Source organism: Tenrec ecaudatus, chromosome 13, assembly GCF_050624435.1.
Source record: "Tenrec ecaudatus isolate mTenEca1 chromosome 13, mTenEca1.hap1, whole genome shotgun sequence".
NCBI classification, from domain to species: Eukaryota; Metazoa; Chordata; class Mammalia; order Afrosoricida; family Tenrecidae; genus Tenrec; species Tenrec ecaudatus.
The window spans coordinates 15,582,236-15,600,783 of record NC_134542.1 but is presented as its reverse complement, the minus strand read 5'-3'; the positions used below and the strand labels follow the sequence as shown (position 1 = coordinate 15,600,783).

Here is an 18,548-nt window from a genome sequence, read left to right as displayed (position 1 = left end):
GGCTGGAAGAGAATGTTTTTAAAAGTCAACCTTTATTGTAATCCAAATACTGGCTATCTATTTTGTGTCCTCGGGTGGAACCCTGGTGCTGTAATGGTTACGAGTTGGACTGCAATCAGCATGGTCAGCAGTTTGAAACCACCAGCAGCTCCGAGAGAGAAAAACAGGGCTTTCTCTTCCCATAAATAGTCATAGTCTCCGAAACCCACAGGGGGGTCGCTGTGAGTCAGCATGGGCTCAATGGCAGTAAGTTTTTGTTTGGTGGTTAATGGACATTTCCTCTATTTGAAAGGGTCTCATCTACTATTCTATTGCACATAGTTTTAACAGCAAAACACAACAACAACATGATCTAGGAAACTGGGCCTCTAGCCCTGAGGAAATGTGTGTTCATAATGGTTGAATTGGGTTTCTTTATGCTCTGTTGCCTTTTACACAGGACTCAAGCTGAGTCATTTCCTTTGTATATAACCAGCTAGCTCCCCTGTGCTCACACTGAATGCACTAGCTTCAATACACACCAAGTTTGGCTCTCTTCCTCCCAGGAAAGCAGAGCAAGCGGGGCTGGGAGATGGAAAGCAAACCCTTCACCACTCTCATGACAGCAAGCAAAATGTATGTAGCTCAGCACAGCTTAAGAGGAAAATTCCCCACTTTCACTCGAAGGTGTCATGGGAAGCTTTGGAGTTAGACCAAAGATGCCTGGTGATGTCTGTATGTCTGTCCCTCACTGTTGCAGCCTGCCAACATTCGTGATAAGGAAAAAACAACTTTTCAGTGCACGAGCTTGACGTTTTTCCTGACAAGAAGCACTGCTGATGGAATTTGTTGATTAGTTGTTATTTTCTCAAAATTTTCAAAACTGCTAGTTCTTATATTTGAATATATATATATATTCATTATTCTTCTTTTAGGGTTTATAAAATACCCTCCACCAATTCTAAGAACGTTTGTGAATTAGATGAAGGTTTGCAGAACAGACGATAGTTTTTTATGCAACCATGCATGCACATTTGACTTCAACTCCTCCATTCTGATCTCCTCAAGGAACCATTGCTTATCTGCCCTTCCTTCCTGTCTTACCTTCCTAACCCTTTGAACGTTTATTTCCTTGGTTAAATGCCTGGCCTCTTTTATGATTTGGAGTTTTGTTCCATGTTTTTCTTCAAGTCTATCCAGTGCCTTCCAAAGTGACCCTATTGCGAGCACTTGGTGGTGGGAAGCGGGCAGCCTCTCGTTCTGTCGTGAGGTTGTAGAGACTGATGTTTGTGCAGCCCATTCATCCATTAGGCCTCATTGTTTCCACCTGTTTCTCCATGTTCATCATTCCTCTTTCCCATGGACAGGGAGGGACCAATGAATGGCTACCGTGAATGGCTACTCATGACTCTTATGACCCTGGTCACTTTGCATCGTCAGATTGATGTCTTTTGAAACCAAACAATACAATTGCTATTTGTGGGCATTTGTACATCCTTTTAAGGAGAAAAAAAATGGTGAACGCCTAAAATAACGAACTGGTTGATTGAGTTCCTTGACGATGGCAAACAGAAGTAGTTCTGTGTTTAAAGCAAAAAGGATACTTCTAGTTCCTTATATCTTGGGTGTTTTAGTTAATTCTTCCCAAACACCTTAAACTTTGTGCCTTGATGTTTTGCCTGAGAAGAAAATTTCCTATCAACCCATAGTTAGCTCATAGGATGAAGAGTTGCTCTGTATTCAGATTTGGGTTTTACTGGCATTTTGAGCCTTACCCCAAAAGAACAGGCCTCTGTAGTCTCGCGATAAACGCCTTCAGCACTATTCTGGAAGTTTGGTGCAATGTGCTCTAGAAGCAAGGATGGTATATAATCTGACAAGTTCTCTCTTCTGCATCCAAACTAAACTCACTGCCATCGAGTCCATCTGACTTATAGTGACCTTATAGGACAGGGTAGAACTGCCCCTGTGGGTTTCTGAGATTGCAACTCTTTAGGGGAGTAAAAAGCCTCCTCTTTCTCCCAGTAGTTTCAAACTGCTGACCTTGCAGTTAGCAGTCCAACGCATAACCGCTACACCACCCGGGCAACAACAAAGTTTCATGTGAATTGCTTTAGGCTCTGTATTTCCCTTTTTTCCTGCCTTTGTCTAACCAGGAGCTTCTGATGATCCATGATCATTGATCACATAAATATAAGAATCCTGCAAGAATGCAGAATGTAAAAAAAAAGGTATTCAAAATAGACTGAATTATAAAACTGTCTAATTGGAAAAATGTAGGTTTTGAAAAATAAAGATTTAGGAACTGTCCAAAAAGTACACTGTGAAGCAAGCTGTCTTACTGGTACTGAGAATTTTTTTCATCTTGAGACCTGTGTACCACATTGCGGACTTGCCCTTTTGCACGGACTATTTTCCTGATCGGTTCTGGGGAAAGTCCAAGCTTTCAACAACAGGCTTAGCTACTACATCCGTGTGCATACAAGCAAGGTGTCCGACACCCAAGAGGACTGAGGGGCCCGGGAAAAGATCGTTCTGAGCAGTTGTAGTGTGATTCTTGGTGCAAATGACAGCAATCCGATTGTTTGAATGAAGCGGAAGTAGAGCTGCTTCTCCTTTATTTCCAGCATAAGCCAAGCTCTTTCTGGCTTCTGCCTCACCCAGCTGGACATTGCAGCTGCTTTTTTTTTTTTTTTAATTTTTTATTATGATTTAAAACGTTTACAGTGAATTGGTTTTCCATTCAACAATTCATACATTGATTTCAGTCCCCCAGATCCAGCACTCTTCCCACTTCCTCCCTCCCTGTGTTTTACCATTATTATTCATCCTTCTTTCTTGTCCCTTCTTGCTTTCCAGAGTTTTATCTCTTGGCAAATGCTGTCCTTTTGGTTTTGTACAGTTGATTGTTCTAAGGAGTGTGTACCTCTCGGATGTGATTCTTCCCCTCTACACCTGTGTACTGTTTGGCTGAGAGCTGAGTCATAGGGGTGAGTTCAGTTCCAGGTGTGAAGAGGGCTAAGGGCCATAGTCTTGGGAGTCCACCAGTCTCCATCAGACCAGCAAGCCTGGCCTATTTACTGATTTGGAGTTTTGTCCCACTTTGTTCTCCCACTCTATTCAGGACCCTCTTTTGTGATCCCTTTCAGGGTAGTTAGCAGTGGTAGCTGGGCACCATCTAGTTCTTTGGGTCTCAGGGTTGTGGAGGCCGAGGTTTGCTGTGGTCCATTCGTCCTCAGGACTAACTGTCCCATACGTCTTCTATTTTCTTCACTCTTCTTTGAGGGTACTTCCGTGTTGTCTCTGGGGAGTAACAAAGAGCATGCGGGTGGGGCGGGCACTACTGGCGTCTGGGTGAGCACTCCAGGGCTTGGCATAGCTGTGATCCAGAAACACCAGGTCCAGCTCTCTTTCGTGCACTGAAAGCTGGAAGAGCAGCGAGGTGCACATGCGCCGTGCGGATGTCTGGAAGTCCCTCTCCCCACCCCGGTGGGCCATGTCAGTAGAGGGACAGCAATTCAGAGCTTGGGTTGCTGCATGGTAAGTCACAATCGTCAGGTCGCGCGCACGTCCCGGACCAGCCCCTGCAGCTGCTTTTTGATAGCTCTTCAGATTTGGTTTCTTGAGACCCAAACCAAGTCTGGCTGTCCTTGAATTCTCAAGGGCTGCATCCTTCTCTCTTGTTCCATTTTCCTAACGAACTTGGCGCTTTCCTTCTGGCTGGATTTCACTCCCTGCAGTCTGGGGCTGATGTCAAGGTGGCCAGGGAGCATAATTGTCTCCTAGTTTGCTTCAGCCCAGTCTTCTATACCTGGGCTCAATTCCTTCTTAGGCAAATACGAATTAGGACCACTGATCTCTCTGCAAGGTCCCCCCTGTCCCTCCTGTCCCCTGGTCTGTCTAATCTTTCTGCTATCGTGATGCACATCGTTGTGGATGCAGGTCTCACTGATGCACTCCCGTCTTTACTTTGACTCTGTTCTCCCAGGAAATGCAGGAAGCTGAGATGATCATTTCACTCTCTTTATATAAAACACAGATCGTGGCTGACATTTCTCCAGAGCCAGAAATTTTCAAAGAAATAATTAAGTTCTCTCAGCAATACACATGTCTTAGTTTTATTGCTGTTGTTGTTGTTGTTGTTAGGTATCACTGAGTCGGTTCTGACCCATGGCCAGCCAGTGCATCACTTATGGTTGTTTCTATGCCCGAGCCCATTGTCACAACCATGGTGTCATTTCATCTTGTTGGAGGTTTCATTAGGGTGCCTTTTAAAGAAAATCAACGCTATAGCTTCTTCTTCTTTTTAATTTATTTTACTGGGGCCTCTTACACCTCTTATCACAATCCATTCATCCATCGTGTCAAGCACACTTGAACATATGTTGCCAAAATAATTTTTGAAACATTTTCTTTCTTTTTGGGCTCTTGGTATCAGCTCATTTCCCTCCTTCCCACCCTCTCTGTCATGAACCCTTGATAATTTAGAAATTATTAATTGTTTCATGTCTTCCACCAGCCGCTGTCTCCCTTCACTCACTTTTCTGCTGTCAGTTCCCCTGGGAGGGGTTTATAGTTGATCATTGTAATTGGTTTCCCTTTTCTTCCCCAATCTGTCCTTTCCCCTTCTGGTATCGCTACTCTCATTATTGGTCCTGAGGCCAGTCTTATCAGTCCTGGATTCTCTAACCCAATAGCTTCTGAGGGAGTCTGCTGGGTCAGTTAAATCCAAGGCAGAGAGGCCTGCGCCGAAGGTTATGGGGACTGTATTTTGGAGTCCCACAGGGATGATCTTGACAGATTGTCTTGAAAGACACAGGAAGATCATAGGGCTGATTATGAAGAAGCTTTAAGAAAGTTGAAACTGCCAAGGTCATTGAGGGTAGCAAGTGATGTCCTATGAAGATTTCACTGGGAAACTTGACCCCATTTACCCTACAGGCCTAAACTTGCCCTTTCAGGGTTTTTTTTTTTTTTTAATTCTCCAAACTCAAATAACATCAAAAGGGACCATGATCTGAATCGTTGAGGTTGCCCACACTGCCCTATTGGCATTGTGTAGACTGAGGAGCACATAGCCTTTGGGGGGGCGAAGGGTTAGGGAGGCAGAGGCACCACCTTCATAAGTGCACCTAGAGGGAGGATGTGTGGAGAATCATAACTTCACAGTCTGATATTTTGTTTAATGAAGGTGTCTACCAGGGCTACCCAGAAAACCCAGAATTTTTCCTTCAAAGCTATGAATTTATTTATTTATTTATTTTTACTAAACCACCTTGTCACATTCAAAGTACTCTCCATTACCCTTAATACATTCATCAAAGCCGCAATTCCATTTTTGGAAACATTTTTCAAACTTATCTGTTTGGATGGCTGACAGCATCTCTCTCGTTTTATTTTCTTCATCTCTTCTACATCATCAAATCACTGTCCTTTCGTGTCCCTCTTCATTCTTGGAAACAAACAAAAAAGTAGCACGGAACAAGGTCATGTGAGTCAGGTGGGTGGGGCAAGAGAGCCATGCTATCTTTTACCAAAAACTGGTGCACCGAGATGCCTGAGTGAGCAGGTGCATTGCCCTGGTGGCAAAACCGGTACCCTGTCTTCCACAAATCACACCTTTTGTGTCGCACACTGTTCAGCAATCTTTTGAGAACTTCTAAATAAAAAGCTTGATTAACAGTGTGACTTGGTGGAATGAACTCCAAATTCACTGTCCCCCTCACATCAAAAAGACCCACACAAATGAGCATCGTCTTGGTCTCTGATTTCATTTGATGAGGTTTTGGGGGGCGAGGTGATGATGGCATCTTCCACTGGCTTGACTGATGTTTGCTTTCAGGGCCTTAAGACCAGCACCATGTCTCCTCACCAGTAATGACCGTGGGGAGAAAGTCAGAGCTGTTCTTTCTGCCTGATGCTCCTTTTCCTGGTCAGTTAGAACCCGAGGCACAAATCTTGCAGCCACCCTTCCCATCCCAAATCTTCTGTTAAAATTCGCTGAATGGAGCTCCCAGATAGTCCAGATCATTTCCCACCTCTTCAATGGTCCCTTGTGGGTCTTGGAGCACAAGTGCTGGAATTTTGTTGGCATTTTCATCTGTTCAGGAAGTTGACGATGTCCAGAAGGAGATTTGTCATCAATTGACATTTCACCTTTTTTGAAAGGAGAAAACCACTCATACAGTTTTCCCATCGTCCTATCCTTGTAAGCGGTGTTCAACATCACAACAGGTTCTGCAGCATTTTCCCTCCGAGAAGGAAACAAAATTACACAGCTGCACGCTGCTTTCTTAAATAGGTCATCACAAAAAACCAGGTTCAGGCAAAACTGCTTTTACGAAAACATTCAAATGTGACCAGAGAAAACCTTCACAGGTGACGCCACTAGATGCACTAACTCAGACCGAGTTGCTTGATGCTCACCTAGTGGGAAAAATGTATACTGCGAATGCTCCGGCCAGCAGAGCTTTTTTCCGTTTTCTTTTGGGTACCCCCTCATATGATTTTATAGCAGTACTTTCTGCGCCTTACTCTCGTGTGTATGTGTGTGTGTGTGTGTGTGTGTGTGATTTAAAGCTCTCAGATGATAACAATTTTGAGCAATAAAGACATTTTACCCCCAAGTTATTAGTGTCGGGGTATAAATTTTAACCTGGATGAAATGGTTTTCATTTTCTGGACCTTGACGAGGCTGAGCCCTGGTGTGTGGTTGCGCACTGGGCTGCTAACTGCGAGGTCAGGATTTTGAAACCACTAGCGGCTCCACAGGAGAAAAAGAAAAAAACAAGGCTTTCTACTCCACAAAGAGTTACAGTGTACAGGGCTAGTTCTACTCTGTCCTGTAGAGTCACTATGCATCAGAACAGACTTGATGGCAGTGGGTTTAGCTTTTGGAATTTTGACAAGGCGAGGTTTAGACTTGGGGATAAATGTAAGCAAGGATTGCAGCAAAATGATCGATGATCTCTGCATATTTTCATCCTGTAGAGCCAGCATTTTAAATTCTCTTAAACCCTGGCAGCCAGATATGAAGCAAGAGCAGGGAAAACACAAGGAGGCAGATTTGGCAAGTGGCATAGCCTCCCAGAGTGGGGACAAGAGCAAAGTTCCTGCCAAGGTTTTCAAGATGTAGTAGGAAAAAAAAATAGATCATGAGACCAATCAGTTTGTAAGCAGTACTCATGAGTATGGGGCTTTCTCTGTTGAGTAGTGAAAATGTAAAATTAGATCATAGTGGTGGTCGCGCCGCTCTGAATAGACTGAACTCTCTGTCCTTTTAGTCAACGCACTTCATACTGGGCGATTTATATCTCATTAAAGCTTTAAAAATCAGATTAATAACACAGTTGCCAAGATAATAGAAAGCAAAGAAGTCACCAAGAGAATCCCTCTATGATTCCAGCACTTTGGACAATAATGCCTATGCGTTGATTTTTTCCCACTATTTTTATGTGTGTTAAAAGGCACACAACAGACATCAATTCAATAATTTTCCATGTGGAACTTAGTGACCTTGATTATGCTCTTCAAGTTGTCCAACCGTTCTCGGGACCTTTTCCAGCTGACTCCCAACTATTAGCATGAATTCAGTGCTCCCTAAGTAAAAACTCCCCTGCACCTTCTCTCCGACCTCTGGGAACCACGAACTATCTTCAATTTCTACATATTCATTTATATCATATATGTGAGATCGTGTAGTCTCTGGCCTTTGGCATCAGGCTCATTTCTGTGTTGGGGGTTTCAAGATCGGGCGTTCATTATCAATATATGTGTTTTTGATTCTGCTTTTGAGCATTTTGTTGGATAATAAATGTGCCCTATTATCTACATGTGAAACACCACGTGACTTTCATGTCCCCCAGTATTTATTTACTACTATAACATAATCAGTGAATATTACATAAAAATAATAGTTGGCATTTCTTGGGCCATCTATCAGGTACAAGATTTGGGGCTACGAACTGCAGCTACATGCCAGTTAACTCTTCAAATAGTCCCATGAGATGGGCCCCTTTTCCCCTGGGAAACTGACGCTCAGAGTGGGGGTAGCAAATAGGGGAGGTTAGACTTGACGTCAGGTCCTCCAAAGGAGTGCTTTCTCAGTGTCGATGCAGAAGCTTCGATTCTCCACAGGTGACTTTGAGAAAGTGACCTCCAATCCTTCACTTATTAAATAAGAAGGAGCAGGTCATAAGCACTAAGGACTTTGATAGGGCTCCCTTGATACACGTCTATTCTACAACTATCTCCACTTCATAGTAGCCTCCTCGACCTTACTGGGCGTAGGAGCCTTGCCCAGAGAACAAAGCCTGGGGATGCAGGGTGAGAAGGTCAATGTCAAAGCGGTGTCTTCCATTAGAAGGCAAAGCACACACGTTTCAGACACGGACTCATATTTGCTGTTGAAGTTCAATATTTACAATGATGTAGTAAGAGTCCCAAGGACCATGGTCCTTACACATCCTTCATACTTGGAACTGAATTCACTCCTGTGGCTGAACTTCCTGCCAAACAATCCACACGCCTATAAGGTGATCAATAGTGCCAGGCAGGCACACATTCCTTAGAACACTGGTTCTCAACCTTCCTAATGTCGTGACCCCCAGCCATAAAATTATTTTTGTTGCTACTTCATAACTGTCATTTTTTCATTGTTACAAATTTAACATAATTAAAGCATAGTGATTAATTACCAAGCCAATATGTCATTATATATTGTGAAACATTTATTTCTAATGACAAATAAATGAAATTTTGTCTTGAAGCATGGGGTAGCACAGGTCAGTCTTCATGCTGGCTACTCATCTGTGGGCGGATCTGCATGTGGACGGACGCACCTGGAGATGGATAGAGGAGCGGTGTCTCAGTTCCTAGACCATCGGAAATATGTATTTTCCGATGGTCTTAGGCGACCCCTGTGAAAGGGTCGTTTGATCCCCAAACGGGTCGTGACTCACAGGTTGAGACCCTCTGATGTAGAAGAAGCCCCAGAACCAGATCAAACCAGGCAGAGTCTGCCAGGAGAGAGCTCTGAAGGCAGGAAGCGGTAGGAAAGAAGACTGGATGGAACCAGGAAGCACAGGAGGAAGTGAGCAGGGTGCTGTTACATTGTGGGGCCTACACTCACTGTCAGCAACCAAAATATGCCTAACCCAGGGGGAATCAGTCAAAAACCATTGCTACAAAATCATAGAACTCTTTCTTATATAAGAGGAGCAAACTGTGAAGCTACTGTTTCCTGACATGGGTTCCATATGCGTCTGAAGGCAGTGTTTCCATCTCTCTCAGCCATCCCGGGGGAACCCTGCACTCTGACTCATGCCACGTCAAAACAGTAGTCTGGACCTTTTCAAGGGAATCGCATCCGGGGCCTTTTCAGTGTTCAGAGTTTGGGGAACAGGAAGAAGTGGGAAGGAGAAGGAGCAGGGCTGTAGGGTGGACGAGGTAAAGTTTCCCAGTGACATTCTTGCAGGACAGCCTTGGCTAGTCTTGCAGAAGTAGCAGAGGCTTTGCTAAGATGGGGGGTGTGGGGGCGGGGAATCCTTGATGCACCGTTCTGGGTCTTTTTCGTAGCTATGAAGTTTTCTCAAAACTTCCGAATAAGCCCTAGTGATCATCCTCTAGCCTTTGAGATAACTTACCCAGTTTATCTTCTTGGAATTTCAAAATACCGGCACCACAAACTTCTGAAATGATCTTTCAGCCTTGAATTCAGCTGACCCAGCAGATCTCCTCAGAAGTTTTGAGTGGAACTTTTTTGGTGTTTGTTTTGGAAGGTACCCTAATGAGATGGAGAAAGGGAAGGTGGGGGGGAGTCCTGGTGGTATAGTGGGTTACACATTGGGCTGCTAACTGCAAGGTCAGCAGTTCAAAACCACTAGCCATTCCCAGGGAGAAAGATGAGGCTTTCACTTCCATGGAGATGTACAGTCTCAGAAACTCGCCAGGGCAGTTCTATTTTGTCCTGTAGGTCCACAATGAGTCAGAATGGACTCAATGGCAATGATTTTAATGAGGCTAACACAGGCATATTTCCAAGAGAACCTGTCTGCAGTCATCCATCCATTCCAGGTTCTGAATAAGTCTGTGCATGTCTGGACTGGAAATCTAGTCGTGATACTTCTTGAATTACCTTCATACTTCCTTCCCCACCGTCAGTTAATTGTGTATTTTCTCTCCATGTTAGTTTCTCTGTTTTGTCCATAAGCTAAGAAAAAGGAAGTCAGGGACCAAGGGGAAAATGATTCGCATGAAGCAACTGAGGAACTGGCATTTTCTGTCAGAGGCTAGGCCAAGAATGATGGAAGCAGGGAGAGTGGAAATGGGAAAGAAAGGAAAATGAAATGAGGAGGAAGGGCAGGAAAGAGGAGTAGGAGGAAGATAGCTGACCATGACACAGTTTCTGCGGAAAGGCACTTCACGATCCATTTCCTGGCACAACCGTGTAGTCTTTCAAGACTTTGTGTGTCCTTGTCTGTAGAGCCTTCATTTCAGTAACCGACGGCAGCAGTCCATCTGTGCTGCCTGAGTTCAAAGCCATCTCAGGCTAGTTACTTGGCTTATTCAGGAAGGTGTATCTTTTCTCGGCCCATTTCTGGCAGACTGCTTTCAAAGGTGAGATGCTTTTAGCTCTGCCCCGTCACCATGGCAAAAACCTTTGCGATCTGCCTAATTACTATATGAATCCATTGTCTCTCACTGAAACAACTATAACCCCCCGAAATAACCCACTACTGTGGAATTGATTCCAGCTCACAGTGAGCCATGAGAGGGATCTTTATAAAATCTTTGTAAGGAGTTGACAGCCTTGTCTTTTCCCTAAAGAGCACCTGGTGGGTTGGAACCACACCAGCCTTGCAGTTAGCAGCCCGGCACTTACTTGGTAGTGCCGCCAGGGGTCCCAATTTCCCCTACTCCTGTGCCAAATTGATAGATGACAGGAGAGCAATGGATCCACAGATCAGTAGTCAAGGGAAAACAAGCAAATCAAACTGCTGCCCTTGATTCCAAATCAGAGTGACCCCACAGAGCAGAGAACTGCCCCACAGGGTTTCCAAGCTCTCCTCCTCATGGAAGTAGGCTGCCGCATCTTTCGCCCCACATCTCCTGGATCCCAACTATCGACCTCTCAGCACCAAATGCTTAACCCCTGTACTCTCAGGGCTTCTGGCCTGAAGCTGTGGTAACACCATGCATCTATTCGAGCCTTTGTTGTTCTTGTTGTTAGGTGACGTCGAGTTGATTCCTACGCACAGCAGCCACCCGCTAGAACAGAATGAAACGCCTCCCAGTGCTGGGCCATCCTCAGAGTGGTTCTTATGTTCGAGCCCACTGTTGTAACCACTCTGTCAATCCATCTTGTCGAGAGCCTTCCTCCGTTTCGTTGCCCTCCACTTTCTCCAGCACGATGTGCGTCTCCAGGCACTGGGCTCTCCTGATAACACGTCCAAAGTATGTGAGACGAAGTCTTGCCATCTTTGCCTCCGAGGGGAGGGAAGGCGGGGTAGAAAAGGGGAACCAATTACAAGGATCTACATATAACCTTCTCCCTGGGGGGATGGACAACAGAAAAGTGGGTGATGGGAGACATTGGACAGTGTAAAATATGACAAAATAATATTTTATAAATTATCAAGGGTTCTGAGGGAATGGGGAGAAGGGAGGTAGAGGGGGAAATGAGGAGCTGATACCAAGGGCTCAAGTAGAAAGCAAATGTTTTGAGAATGATGATGGCAACAAATGTACAAATGTGCTCGACACAATGGATGGATGTATGGATAGTGATAAGAATTGTACAAGCCCCCAATAAAATGATTTAAAAAAAAGAATTCTATTTATTTTTTAAAAGTCATTTCAGAGATCTTCGTTGTTTTTCTAACTTGCTCCGATGATGTTTGTTGTAAGAGCATTAGCATCCCTTCCAAATCAGAGCATCAATAAAAGGCATCTTTGATTTAAAAAGGAAACAAAGAAAGGTGGACACCGAATAAGAAAAATAAGTGCATTTGAACTAGGGTGCTGGCGAAGAATATTGAAAGCGCTACGACTGCCAACAGAACAAACACATCTGTCCTGGACGAAGTCCACCCAGAATTCCCCTCGGAAGCATTTAGGAAGTAGAGGAAAGTTGTATGTTTCACCATTGATACCCTGCACCCTGACTGGCTCATCTCCTCCCCACGACCCTTCTGCAAGGGGTGTCCAGTTGCCTACAGGTGGGCTTTGGGTCTCCACTCTGTACTCACCCTCATTTACAATGATATGAGTTTTTTTTTTGGGGGGGGGTTCTTTGATGCCTGATACCTGATCTCTTTGACACCTCATGGTCACACAGGCTGGTGTGCTTCTTCCATGTGGGTTTTGTTGCTTTTGAGCTAGATGGCTGCTTGTTTATCTTCAAGCCTTTAAGACCCCAGATGCAATATCTTTTGATAGGTGGGCACCATCAGCTTTCTTCACCACATTTGTTTATGCACACCTTTGTCTTCAGCGATCGTGTTGGGAAGGTGTGCATCATGGAATGCCAATTTAATAGAACAAAGCGTTCTTGCATTGAGAAGTACTTGAGTGGAGATCCAATGTCCATCTGCTGCCTTAATACTAAACCTATAAATATATGCATGTAGATCTAATTCCCCACCATCCTATATAAATCTATTTATATATGTACATGCCTATATTTAGACATCTATAAATACCCTTTGCCTCCTAGTTCCTTCCTTTATTTCCTTTGACTTTCCTCTTGTCCCACTATCATGCTCAGCCTTCATTTGGGTTTCAGTAATTTATCTTGGTTACATTGTCCTCACTGAATCCCTACCAGGCCTCTCACACCCTCCTTGCCACTAATTTTTGGATAACATGTCCCTCTCCCAGAGCTGCAGCTTCAGCGCTGTCCTCTAAAGGAAATTCTTCTGGGGGTGGGCCGAGCCCTCAGGCCCCAACACTGGCTCTCCTCTCTGTGCCTGCACACTGCATGTACATCCCGGGAACACCCGATTTAAGTCTGGTCCCTTTTTCCCTGTGGAGACACAAACAATACCCTCCTCTTGGGTGGGTCAGTGCCCTATTCTGATGCCACACATCTCTCTCTCTCTCTCTCTCTTTTTTTTCCTTTTTCTTCTTTTTTGTGACAATGAGCCTGAATAAATTAAGGACCCAGCGGGTCTGGCAGGCATCTTACTTCACGTTCTTCACAAACTCCTCCCCCATCCTGATGGAGGCTTTCAGCTCAGGATGGCGTCAGAGATCATCTTCTTGAACGAGGCCACCTTGCTGATGCCCAAGATCTCCTTGAACAAGAACATCTTTTCTGGCCCGTTTTCTCCAGCAGCCATGGCGTGGAGAAGTAGGTGCAGTCCGTCTCCTGGGACTTCACAAAGGAGCACTCGATGACGCCCTCCTTGCCACTTAACACCTCCACGATAGAGAAGACGAAGCGGGTGCCAGCGTAGGCCATGGACAAGGTGGCAGAGCCTGCCCCCGCATTTGCCTTGACCACCTCCGTGCCGGCCTCCTGGATGCACACTGTGAGGGCCGTCAGCTGGTCCTGGGTCCATGTCCAACTTTCACGTGCATATGAGGAGATTGAAAATATCATGGCATAACTAAATCAAACTTCAAAGAGGTCTTGGGCAGCAGATTTATCTAATGTAATGTGTCATTTGATCTCTTGACTACTGCTTCCATGAGCATTGGTTGTGGATTCAAGCAAGAGGAAACCATTGCCAACTTTGCCAGCAGGTCTTTTCTCCATGGATCCCCATGTTACCTATTGGTACAGCCGTAAGGATTTGGGTTTTCTTTACATTGAATTGTCATCCACACTGAAGGCTGCAGTATTGGAGCTGCATCAGCAAGTGCTTCAAGTCCTCCTCACTTTCAGCAAGCAAGGGGGTGTCATCTGCATAGCTCAGGTTTTTAACAAGCCTCCCTCCAACCCTGACGCGGCATTCTTCCTATAGGCCAGCTTCTCGGATGATTTTCTCAGCATACAGGTTGAGAAAATATGGTGACAGTCCCCCACCCAATGCACGTCTTTCAGGACTTTAAACCTTGTTCTGGTTGCACAGCATGGACCCCATGGAATGACTCTACAGGAGCACATGGAATTCCTGCTCATCAAGGCCATCCAGAGTTTGTTAAAATCCAGAGTCGGATGTTTTTGCATAGTCAACGAAATATAAGTAAACATCTTTCTGACATTCTCTGCTTCCAGCCAAGAACTATCTGACATCAGCAATGATATCCCTTGTTCCATGTCCTCTTCTGAATCTGCCCAGTACTTCTGGCAACACCCTGTCAATGTAGTGTTGGGTTACTTTCTTTGGAATAGGTCAAAATATGGATCTCTTCCAGTTAGTTGGCCAAATAGCTGTCTTTCACATTTCTTGGCATAGCTGAGTAAGTGCTTCCAGTGCTTCATCATCTTGCTGAAACATTTCAACTGGTCTTCTGTTAGTTCCTGGAGCCTTGTTTTTGGCTAATGCTTTCAGAACCGCTTGAACTTCTTCCCTTGGCACCACTGGTTCTTGAAAGGGTTGCATGACCCTGTGTATTCTCTACGCTGTTTGATGTAACTTTTGGAAGTGTATATTTCCACACATCTTGTTGACAGTTCAATAAAACAAGCCTTTTGGAGGATTTAGCTACAAGAGATGAACTTAGATGTTTGGATGACAGAGCTTTGCCCTAATGGCCATTGCTGGCCTGAGCAATACAAATGCTCTTCATAATGAACTGTCTGTGTTAAACTTTTAGATCCCTGTGAAGCTGTCGCCACATCCTTTTGACCTGCCCTTGCCACACAGGGTCTCTGCTTTCCACATCTTGATGGCCTTTAGAAACTGCCCAGGGCCGTCCTTTCAAAGGAGCCGGTTCTTTTCCGTGTCACGTTTGAGTTCTTCTTGTTCAGGCGTGTATGTGTGTGTGTGTGTGTGTGTGTGTGTGTGTGTGTGTGTGTGTGTGTGAAACGGGGGGTTGAGTGAGTCCAGGCTGATGCTCTATCTGGGGATAGTAATTCGTTTTCTACTAATTCACTAAGTTCCATGAAGGACATTTCTCTGCCAAACTTCTTTGGCAGAAGTCCGATGAAGCATTACTTTCAGCTTTGTGGTTAGTAGATTCCATTGGAATTTCCTGCATTTTCCAGCGATTCAGAGGTTTCAGAGGAGGGGCTGAGCCTGGACTGCAAGGTATGTTTCTACCAGTATGTAGAGAGCGAGATTCTCACATTAAAAAAGAAAAAAGAAAAAAAAAAGGGTGAACTCCTCACATGAAGAGAAAACATACAAACACATGAGATTTACAACCAGAGAGAATGACGGGACGCCCTTTGCTGATTCCTCCAGATGGACACAGAACCTCCTGTTGCCTATGACCTCTGACAAGTGGCGGAACTGAGCAGTCAGTGCTCAGGCCCAAACCAGGCATCGGTGCGGACTGGTCTGGGCATCCTTCCTTTGGAGGTCTCGGCAGGACAGCCACAGGCGAGACAAGCCGGCCATGGAAGAGCAGCGGCTGTGGTACCTTGTTGGGGCTTACTTTCAAGTCTCTGTCTTATTCCTCATTGCTGTGGAGCGGATTAGCATAGCAATAGCAAAAGACACAAAGAGAGCAGTCGGCAACAGTAGCGCATCCAAGTCTCCATCTACCTTGTACTGAGCCTCGCCTTCAAGTTCACACCTCCAAGTACTTTTCCCAGCGACACTGGTGCTGGGCTCCTGACAGCATCCCCTGACTTGAAGTCAATACACCTACCATCACACACAGTACCAAGCTTTCCTTCTGATCTTTGATCAAACTCTTAGACTTTGTTTATCCTCCTACCTACCTGTGCCTGTAACACGAGTCTCTTTTTCCCAGCCCCGTCCCAAGGTTCAAGTGTGGTTTCATTTCTTAGTAGCTTTATATAAACCCAACTCACTGCCATCAAGTCAATTCTGACCTCACAGAGGTCGCCTGATTCATAACAGTAGAAAATGATAGTTAGGAAGTAGCAATGAAAATAATGTTATGGTTGGGGGTCACCACCACATGAGGAACTGTATGAAAGGGCCACGGCATCAGGAAGGCTGAGAACCACTGCTCTAAGGCTCATGCTTGTTTCCTTATGGTGAAAAAGAACGCCATCATAGCTCCAAATGCCGCTTTTGCATTTCTGACAAGAAGAAGGAGAGAGGAGTCCATTATTCGGGCATTCACTGTGTTTCTCAGAATGTCTCCTTCCTTTACATTTCTTTGGCCAGAACTGGGTCACATGGGCCATTCCTAATCTCAAATTTCACTAGGAAAGTGACTGTCTGACTTTCCATTCCCCGTAGTAGGAGTGTAATAATTAATGTTTTGTGTCAACTTGTCTGGAACAGGATTCTCAGTGGTTTGGGAGTTAAGACCAAGTAATTCCCCATGATTAGATCTCCTCAAAAGTGTGGTCTGCTTCCAATATAAGTAAATGTTGTGGAAAAGCTTGCTTGCTTTTCAGCCTATATCTTGCACCTGGCTGGTTAATCACAGAGTCTTTGAACTTGAGCCCACAGCCTGCCACGTTGCCTGTTGATCCTGGGAGTCATCAGCAGTCACAAGCCTAACCTTTGCCCATCGGTTCATTTTCCTATGCATCCATAAGCCTGATGTCTTCCAGATGATCTTGGGTTCATTAACCCCCACAGCTTTGTAAGTGAGGAGAAACCTCCAGCCTAACATTTGACCCATGAACTTGGAACATACCTTGACTTGGCACATTATCACCTGTACAACTATGTAAGCCATTTTCTTGATAAAAAAATTTTATTTATAAATACATATATGTGTCACTAGAGATGCTTCTGAGTCCTCTAGAGAACCCAGCCTAAGACAAGGAGCCCTAAACTTTTCTTTTCTATGAAGACTATGATTGTAAATCAGACAGTTTTAGGCTTTGTAGGTCATTTGCTCTCGGTGGCTAGTACTCTCTGAGAGCAGCATGAAAGCAAGCATAGATAATATTTAAATGGATGAATGTAGCTGTACTCCAGTGAGACATTATTCATGACACGGCAACTTGCCTGCTCCCTACCTAAAGAGAACATATGAGTTTTTTCTTGGAAATTCCAGAGAAACTCTCAGTGCAGAGATCCAGGGATTGGTTGATGGGAATGAAAATGTGAGGCGCCTTCAGAGGGGTCTGAGTGAAAAAACTTCATATTGAATGATGAATCCCAAGCCAAGTGACCACACTGGAGCCCCACAGTGGTGGGGAGTCAATTTCCTATTTAGCCAACATGATATTGGGGGGGAAAACCCAAACAAATATACAAGCAAAAAACCTCCAGGTATTGGTGAACCTTTCTTTGGAGAAACCGACCAACCCAGTAGAGTAGACCTGTAGGCTGAAATCCTTGTGGGTCCCATATACCACACTACAGTGAGGTCCATCAATCAATAAACTCTGCCTGTCAAACAGATCTGCTGGTCAACTTGGTCAACTTTTTAGTGATAGTAAGACACACCCAAGAATCACCAGACATTTCAGGAAAACCTTCAACAGAAAAGACTTCAAAAGAATGCTATAGAAAGGAACATTTAGTTTTGAGAATGATGATGGCAACACATGTACAAATGTGCTTGACACAATGGATGGGTGTATGGATTGTGATAAGAGTTGTATGAGCCTCCAGTAAAATGATTTTTTAAAAAAAATTTTAAAGGAGCAATTAGATGAAAACTTGTGATGTAATTATATTGAGATGATGGAGAAGAGGGAAAATAAGTACAGGAATGTGTAAAGAAACTAAATCCTTATTTATACTGCCACAGATGGTGTCTAAAATAGAAAACTCAAGAAATGGTAGTGTAAACATGTAATTTGGAAATAGAGATATGAATACATAAAGAAAAATGCAACTGAGTTGAAAATTATTGCTTCTGACAGTGGGAACTGAGGATATATTAAGAGACCACTGTTTTTTATTATAATTCAATGTTATTTGACTTACTAATTATCATCTATGATAACATTAAAGTATATTTAAAATATATTAGTTTTAATATTATTTCAAAGATTACATATATAAGTTTAAGGTATAAAAATGTTAATCTTTTAACTGAAGGGCTACATTCCAACAAGATTTTTGAGATAGGAAGTTGTGGACGGCTCTATGTGAAGTAACGGGTGAGACTCGTGGCACTTACAAGACAGGGGAAAAGGTACTTTACAAGGGAACTCATGGACTTCTGATGTGAAGATGTTTGAATCCTGGATTGGTCAGGAGGGGAAGTGAAAATTTCTACTTTAAAAAACCTGAACAAACGAATGTAGATCAAGCTGCCAGGCCTGTGCAGTAGGTTGGTAGGTGTTGTAGAAACTGTAGATGCACCTTATATTATTTTATTTATATATTTTAATAATAGAATGTCTGTTTGTTTGGATAAAATTGCGAAATAAAAGCCTGCCCATTTCTGAAAGTTATCATCAGCAATGACCTGAGTAGTCCTAAGTCAAGGTTACCAGTCAGATAGCCTATCTTTCTGGCTGGCCTCCTCGCCAGCAAGAGATTTGCATTCTTGGTTTCACTCTTACCTAAGAG

At 44.1% G+C, this 18,548-nt stretch overlaps 1 protein-coding gene across 1 annotated transcript in view; it reads left to right on the top strand.

Moving 5' to 3' along the window:
• The window catches only part of MOGAT1 (monoacylglycerol O-acyltransferase 1), a 75,159-nt gene extending 63,458 nt beyond the window's left edge, over positions 1–11,701 (top strand). The window contains exon 6 of the mRNA XM_075528930.1: positions 11,210–11,701. Coding sequence (XP_075385045.1) covers positions 11,210–11,322 — 113 coding nt within the window. The 3' untranslated portion in view covers positions 11,323–11,701. The remainder of the gene's footprint in view (positions 1–11,209) is intronic.
• The last annotated feature ends 6,847 nt before the right edge of the window (positions 11,702–18,548 follow it).